We start from the raw sequence: 7500 nt of genomic DNA, 5'->3' as shown, positions 1-7500 counted from the left end.
GGAGTAGCAATAGTCGTAGGTACTTCATGGTTATGAAACCGGGATAAGCTCCGGCCGTTTAGGCCTTTGGCTCGTGTGCGACTTTACCTTTTTACCTTACCATGATCAAACTAGCTTATACTATTCAATTTAATATTACTATACCTTTGCTGATTTCCAAAGTTTGTATCAATCAACCGTGGTCCACCGGAAGTACCTTGGTACGTACACAGACCTTTTTGAATTCCATTAGCCTTAGGAGTATAAATCGAAACATCGATTCCCCAGTGATTCCTCTCTAACTGTACTTTTATCCCGGATGGTAATATATACTGCAACACAATTTTGACAAGACAAGACAACTTCAAACTGAGGTGAGGGGTGTTATCAAAAGCAACAATAAAGCTTCGTCTTTGTTTTACGGCACTGATGACAATACAGCGTACCAAGATGAACTAAACCTGAAAAATGTCCGTTCATTTTTTTGGTTGATATAAACAAGTTTTACAAAGAATTCGCGTTACTCTAACATTCATTCCGTTATTTTTGGATAACTTTTAAAACACTCTCCTTCGTGGTTCACTGCCATTTGTCCATAGATATCGAGGAACATCGTAAATTTGCCATACATCTTTATCTTTTTCGAATTAGCTACATGCATGCTTGATAAAGACTAACCGACATTTTACGCGAAATCTTCAAGATATTACGATAAATGCAGCCCTCTTGCAAAAGCTTGCAGTAAAGTAAACTTCTTTCGGAATGTGATGCAGTAACTGAGGTCAAAAAAGGACTTGGAATTTTTGAAAGTACAGAAGAACAAAAGCTCGACATGCTTTATTACACCCTGCGTACATACGAACGCATTGATCTTCTTTTACCTTTTGAGGAGTGGGGAGGTGAAAACGAGGCTATGCCTGAATCACGTTAAGCCTTTGAAGTCCCCATTCAATATCCCGGATTTCTGAACTGGTCAATCTTGTTTCTCTTGTTAAACTTGTTTCCGAGTATGAGCTACCGTTTGTTGTTAAAATTCGGGCCATAACTGATCGAACGCAAGACTATTAGGCCTAAGCTCAGAACTCTATCCTAGCAACATGCCGCGCATACTCAACAAAGATCTTCCTCGACTAATGCATTCTCGACCCCGGTGCTTACGGGCTTGGGAATGCGCGCGTAATCTCTCTCCTCTACATGCGAGGAAGAGCTCTAGGTCTAGATTGCGACTCATGCTCAGTCTTTCTGACTACGCCAAAATCGAGCACTAAAGTAAAGAAAAAGCTCTGATAGCACGGTGCCATAAGGAAAACAATAAATTCTTTTTTTACAATAAACCATTAGGAAATGAAACAGCACGTACCTCATAACCAATATTCGAACCAAATATTTTTTTCTTCAAGGAAAGACCTGGTGGCAAACATTTAGGGCCTGGTATGTCAACTTGAATGGGTGTGTGACTATCTCGCATCATTGTCGGATTACAGCAGCTAAATTTAATCAGATGATGCTTAAGACGAACTATTGCTCCACAGTTGCAAGTAACGGACCTTGGATTGTTGCAAGCCCACTGCCTGGTTTGAACCTGAAAATAACTTCCTTTTTAGAGGAAATTAACGCTTCATGAAATTAACGCAATTTTGAAAAAAACTGCGTTAATTTTAGTCGCGTTAATTTCTGTAAACGTTAAGTTTAGCTCTGTTGATTAAGTGTAGCGTAAATTTCCGCGACCTTATTTTCCATTATTTTGATCCCAAATTCTCAATGCACTTTTGACATTCTTGACATTAAAGAAGGAGGATTCCTTTATCAAGGTGGACATGCGCCAGTTACAGTGAAACAGTGTAGAACGCTCGAAGTGGCCAGCTTTCTTCGATTAACCCCCTTCGTACGTTCAAGAAAAAAACCACGAACAAAGTGTCCATTTCGAATTATACGTTTAACTTTTCTCCTTTGTCTCAACAAGTTCAGTTCTTCCTTTGTTACGGTCGCGTTCAGAATTTCCTTCATTTTAAAATGTCACCCTCTCTTTCGCGTTAATGTTCTTTATTCGAAAATCGTTTTCCACCAAATTTGCGTTGATTCAAGTCGCCTTTTTTCCAATACTTTAATTCCATGCAGCGTTAATTTTCTATATAGAGGATATTACATGGCCGCGCGGAGATACGAAATTATAAATCGCGCCTTTCACACCAAAAAACTATTAAATTGAAATGCTTTGGTATTTCATTGGTGTTTATATAATAAATAGAACATTACATGGCCGCTTGGAGATACGAAGCGGTCATGTAATGTTCTATTATTATATAAACACCAATGAAATACCAAACCATTTCAAGTTAATAGTTTTTTGGTGTGAAAGGCGCGATTTATTATGTAACCATAGCAACGGTGATATTTTCACATGTGAAGATAACATGTTATTTTTACATGTGAAGACATCAAGTTTTCGCGCGAAAGCTCACCTGGTACTTCAATGGTGTTTATATAATAAAATAAGATATTAGCACCCGTTTATACAGTATGTTGGAATGTTGTCCTGAAAGAGAGGGCTATCCTCCAAGCTGTGTAAACTTTAGTGAGGGTTTACATGAATAGAAAGCTGACCCTTTTACTCGAGCCGAAAGCGGATTCTCAGTGTTCGTAGAAAAAAATTAAAAACTGGAAGAAAAAGACAGTGCAGCTGGACTATTTCAGTTAAAAAGTTTAATTTAAATAATTAGTGACAACGTTTCGGTCTCAGGAAGTTTTCAGTACACACACAGATGAAAATAACGCATATAAAATATATCTAGTATCCAAGTCAGTCGTACAAGATTTCATCAAAATAATGGTAATGAAATCAAAGAGTCTGCAGGCGAAGTTAGCTCACCTCGAAGTCTCTATCTGCGTCGTAATATAACACAAAATCTCCAAGTCCCATGAAATCTTTCCATACCGTTCTGTTCAGAGAAAATATAAAACGGAGATGAGTGTTGGGATATCAGTTGTTTAACCTACCTTTTCAATAATGCAATTCCTTAAGCGCACAAGGGCAAGGGACGGTATCTGAAGGCCGTGATGATATATTGCGTTCGTCTTTAGGAGAACGCAACACATAATCTTGGGATTCCTGTGGTACTCAAGGGTGACTTTTGTGGTACTTATTTCGTCTTACGTCTCCATTTTCTGCGCCATCTTGAATAATTAATCTCGTGGGCACAAAAATGTAATCTGAGATTACTACTAGTTTTATTATAGTCTATCCTGAAAAATATTTTCTTGTTATATAGTTGGACATTTTTTCCCAACAGTGCGCGCTCTCATCGGTTTCTTAGTGGTCAATTGACATCTAACAATGGAACAGTTTCCCGCCAAAATCTTTACAAATCTATGATGTCAGAGGGTAACAGTGCACTGTTACATTCGAACATTGACCGCTCGCGAGAATTATTTTCATAAATTTGTACACGAAAAACGTTTTTCTTTGTGAGCTATATAATTTTGTTTCCCAAGAATCTCGACGTTTCCCAAATTAACTGTTTCCCTCGGAACCAGTCAATGCGTGTTTATTTATGTTTATTGGTGCAGAAACATAATAAGAACACTTAAGGCTTGCTTTTTTTCAAAGTATTTTTATACTCAGAAGAAAAAGAAGTTTTCGGTTACCCACTTCTTATTTCAATTATATTTATCAAGACGATACAAACGACATAGAAATAATTAATCTTGTTATATTCCTAGACTTTCTCTCAACTAAACAGGGACTGCCATTGGTTGATTCTCAGTCACGTGGCCTTGACTAAAATCAAATGTATCCCGATCGGTGATACATTAAACAATGTACCCCGCTCGGGCTACATTACAGCACGTGATCAAAGCATGGTGGAAAGTGGTGTGACAGAAGGCGGGAAAAACAATGCCAGTTTTCTTTTTCGTGAATGAACACAAACACGAAGCATCAAGCCAAAAAGCGACGATTTTTAAATTCGTCCCAGAAGAGAAACACAGCTAGTGGAGGAAAAAGACGCAGATAATATAAGGAAACTACTTTGTAAATCATTCATTCAGTGGTTTTAAGAATTAAATTTGTGTTGTTATGAGTACCGAGTCGACTGTTCTGGTTCGCTCCGGTTATTCTTTTGTTAATGCTGTTGAAGTGAAAGTCTAGAAATATAACAAAACACTTAATGTCAGGTCCCTCGGGAAACCAGTTGGTTTTGTTTCCCCTCGGGTCCTGATGTTTCCCGAGACGAACATCAGGCCTCTCGGAAAAACAAAACTAACTGTTTCCCTCGGGATCTAACATTAAGTGTATAATAACTACCATTACTTGCCCGATCCCCACCCCTCATTGACAAATGCCGGGGACGCAACCAGTTGCCTTTTTCCTTTTAAGCCCGAGTTGTCAAGAAGAGCTGAAAGGGCGGAGGAGGGGGTTGAGGCGTAGTCATTAAGCCAACTTAACGCTGATCTTTTAACAATTGTAGCACAAAAGGGAGTCTCTTAAGTCGCAATGAACACTAACATGGTGGGGAAAAAATAAAGGAGAACCCCAGGCCCTTAGCAACGATTCTACATTAAAAAACTAAGTAGATACGTTCAATTAAAGCTAATTTTGCATGCCTCGGGCACCGTGAAAGACATTGGTACTTGTCCGTTTAGATGCAATTTCACGCTCGTTAACATGTGATTACATGAGCACACTTTCACTCAAAATTTAGTTAAGCTGTTCCGCCCCTGGATGCATCACGATCTATTGTGTACTGGCAGTATTTCAGTTAAGGTGTACCTGCTTTCAAGATTGAGCAAGCGGTAATGAGGATCTGTAATACTCCTGCATTTATAGATTTCTCCTAAACTCTGACGCACAACTACCTGCAAATCATGACAGAAGAAAAAATGTGTCAACCCATGCTATGAAGTCTAACGAAGTCTGCGGCAAAATAATGGTAATGACCTTTCTTTTTGACATAAAATGAAATTAAAAATACATCCTTTGTTATAGATTCTCATGAATTGTACATCATGATGAATAAACGAATTATAAAATCCTAACTGTCCTATACTAAGGATAAGTTTCAATCAATCAGTCAAACTTTCTTGAATACTAAAACTCTATACACCCTATAGTGGTTTCATACGCAAGCTGTGTAAGAAATTACAAATGAACGGCATAAGGCATCTACAGGGCATTGTGCAGTCCTATATAAGGGATTTTATTTAAGAGCTGAGGTAGTGTATACATATGTACAAAACAATGTCATATTCCCAAGACTTCCGCGGGGATGAGGATATGCAAGTCATGCACTGCTATATCCGCTATCCAGAAAACTATCTTCTTTTCATATTGGATCCAACAGCGTCCTTAAGTAATGAATAATAGCGCCATTGATCCTACCTCTTAATAGCTATCCTACCTATTAATTTTTTTAAAACTTTTTTTGACCTTCTATCCAAAACACCACGATATTTCTCACCAAAATTATTATTACTACCCTATTCAGAGTATACTAAAAACTTTATGTGACAACATATGTGACACTGCGGAGCTTAACATACATTTTGTAGCGTATGCAGTATGTACTCCTTCAAAAAGTGTGTGTCGTGTCGTGGGGACCTCCACTGCGAGAAGACCCTCTGTGATTTTATTCTTGTGGGCGGCCAACTCCTAGCCTTCGCGCAGACGAAATTTAACTCTGGTTAACTCCGTCTGCGAAACAGCGCCGAAATCCTTGTTCTGGACTTCCAGCTGTGTACCCAGATTTGAGTACGCGCCACGACTGGCCAGTTAAAAAAGGCCTTTGTTTTGTTTGTCGGTGATCGCCAGTCAGGTTGAAGGGAAATTCGAAACGCACTTCCGGTAATTCGTTGAGTCCGTTGGGGGTTCAGAACAAGGATCTCTGCGCTGCTTCGCAGACGGTACTAATCAGAGTTTAGTTATCGTCTGCACGCAGGCTAGCCAACTCCCGGATTAGCGACCACGGGAGGATCGATTGTATTAAGCACTCACCGGGACTATTGGCAGGTCAACGTATTTCCAAAAGTTAGGAAGCAGCATTTGGACGTTGGTGATTTTAGGACTAATCGCTTTCCATCTTCCGGCTTGTGGATCACGCATCATATGGCAGGCCACTCTTACATTCACCTTTACCTCTTTCATTCCTTTAAGAATAAAGGAACACTCATCTTTTCCCACCAACAAACCAGCAGATAGGTAAAGTCTCACAGACAGGCCATCAAAAAAACGAACTGGTATCGTGGGCTTTAAAGTGATGCTTACGCTATAAGGATCCTTGCATTCATCTATTGTAAGAACGGAAGGAGTCACCTGAAAAATAGGGGGATTAAGGCGTTCTGTTCAATTCGAGTTTACCATGGGTGCCAGAAGTTTACCTGATTCCTAATTATTGACTCAAAGCCGCGACAGCAAGGCGCGAAGAACCTGGAAAAAAGACCGCCATCCATTCTAGTATTCTGAGAACGGACCTTTTGAGCCAAGGTAATCCAGGTTAAACTAAAACGAAACATTTATATTTTGAACGTCTTAATGTTAGTTCCCAGTCATTTATATAGCCCTTTTTGTGAGCCTTCTTTCGTAAAAGGAGGAGTGTTTCATTCTGGAAAAATTGCATTTAACACCTATGCTTGCATCAAATTCAAATTTAAAACTGGTGAAATGAGCGTGGTTTTGTGTTCAAGTTTTTTCGCTTCGCCGAAATTTTTCACACGTTCGATATATTAAGATTCTAACGTGACTCCGAGGTTCAAGGGTCAAAATTGCAAATTTTTCAAGACTCCATTTCCCAGAAGAGACTGAGAAGTCCCAGAAGATCACAAAGAAGACCAAACCAAATAAAGAAAGTGACCAGAAAGCCTCGGACTCATGTTAGAATTTTAATATATCGAACGTGGGCTATTATATCAACATGCCTACATTGAATTCAGTGTATCCGGTCTTTCTTTCTTTTTTTTTTCTTTCTCATTCTTTTAAAAAGCAGGATTCGGAATTTCTACGAAGAGCAGTTTCTTTACCTTAATACCAGCAAAAAATGGCCGTAAAAGGGACATGGGCTCGGACCACGGATTTGCTTTCATGGTAGTGTACTTTGCTTTAACTTCGCATTGTATCTGTTGAAAAAAAACAAAACATTAGTGATAGTTTTAGTATTATAAATACTACTAGAAATAACCAAAGGTTACGGAGTGTGGGCGACAACGATCGAAGGTCAAAACGCTTTTGCTCCAGCGCTGTGCTTTAAGTTTCACGTGAGAGATGTTCAAAACACGCAAGATCAGATTACGAGTGATAGAAAGCGCAAACGCAAGTGAGCAAAGTGCGTTCTGTGCATTCCATACATTCTTAGTGGAAGTCCAAACGAGGCACGCGCAATAACAACCTAGAGATTAGGATTGCGGGCTCCTCTTGTCGCCTGAAATTAAATAACTTTTATATTCACCGTATTTAAATTTTCCCCAAATCTATCATACGGTGGGATGATTAACTCAGTCGGTAGAGCGCTGGTCCGCAGAGCAGGAAGTCGT

General features: G+C 39.3%; 1 protein-coding gene across 2 annotated transcripts in view; it reads right to left on the bottom strand.

Moving 5' to 3' along the window:
• The window catches only part of LOC140947587 (von Willebrand factor D and EGF domain-containing protein-like), a 140620-nt gene that overhangs the window by 124534 nt on the left and 8586 nt on the right, over positions 1 to 7500 (bottom strand). For both annotated transcript variants that reach the window (XM_073396735.1, XM_073396734.1), the window contains exons 4-9: positions 6991 to 7086; positions 5969 to 6286; positions 4748 to 4833; positions 2849 to 2918; positions 1340 to 1561; positions 145 to 311 (exon numbers count right to left, since the gene is read on the bottom strand). In XM_073396735.1, coding sequence (XP_073252836.1) covers positions 145 to 311; positions 1340 to 1561; positions 2849 to 2918; positions 4748 to 4833; positions 5969 to 6286; positions 6991 to 7086 — 959 coding nt within the window. The remainder of the gene's footprint in view (positions 1 to 144; positions 312 to 1339; positions 1562 to 2848; positions 2919 to 4747; positions 4834 to 5968; positions 6287 to 6990; positions 7087 to 7500) is intronic.

This window comes from Porites lutea, chromosome 9 (genome assembly GCF_958299795.1).
Source record: "Porites lutea chromosome 9, jaPorLute2.1, whole genome shotgun sequence".
Classification (NCBI taxonomy): domain Eukaryota; kingdom Metazoa; phylum Cnidaria; class Anthozoa; order Scleractinia; family Poritidae; genus Porites; species Porites lutea.
This window is presented reverse-complemented; position numbering and strand designations above follow the sequence as displayed.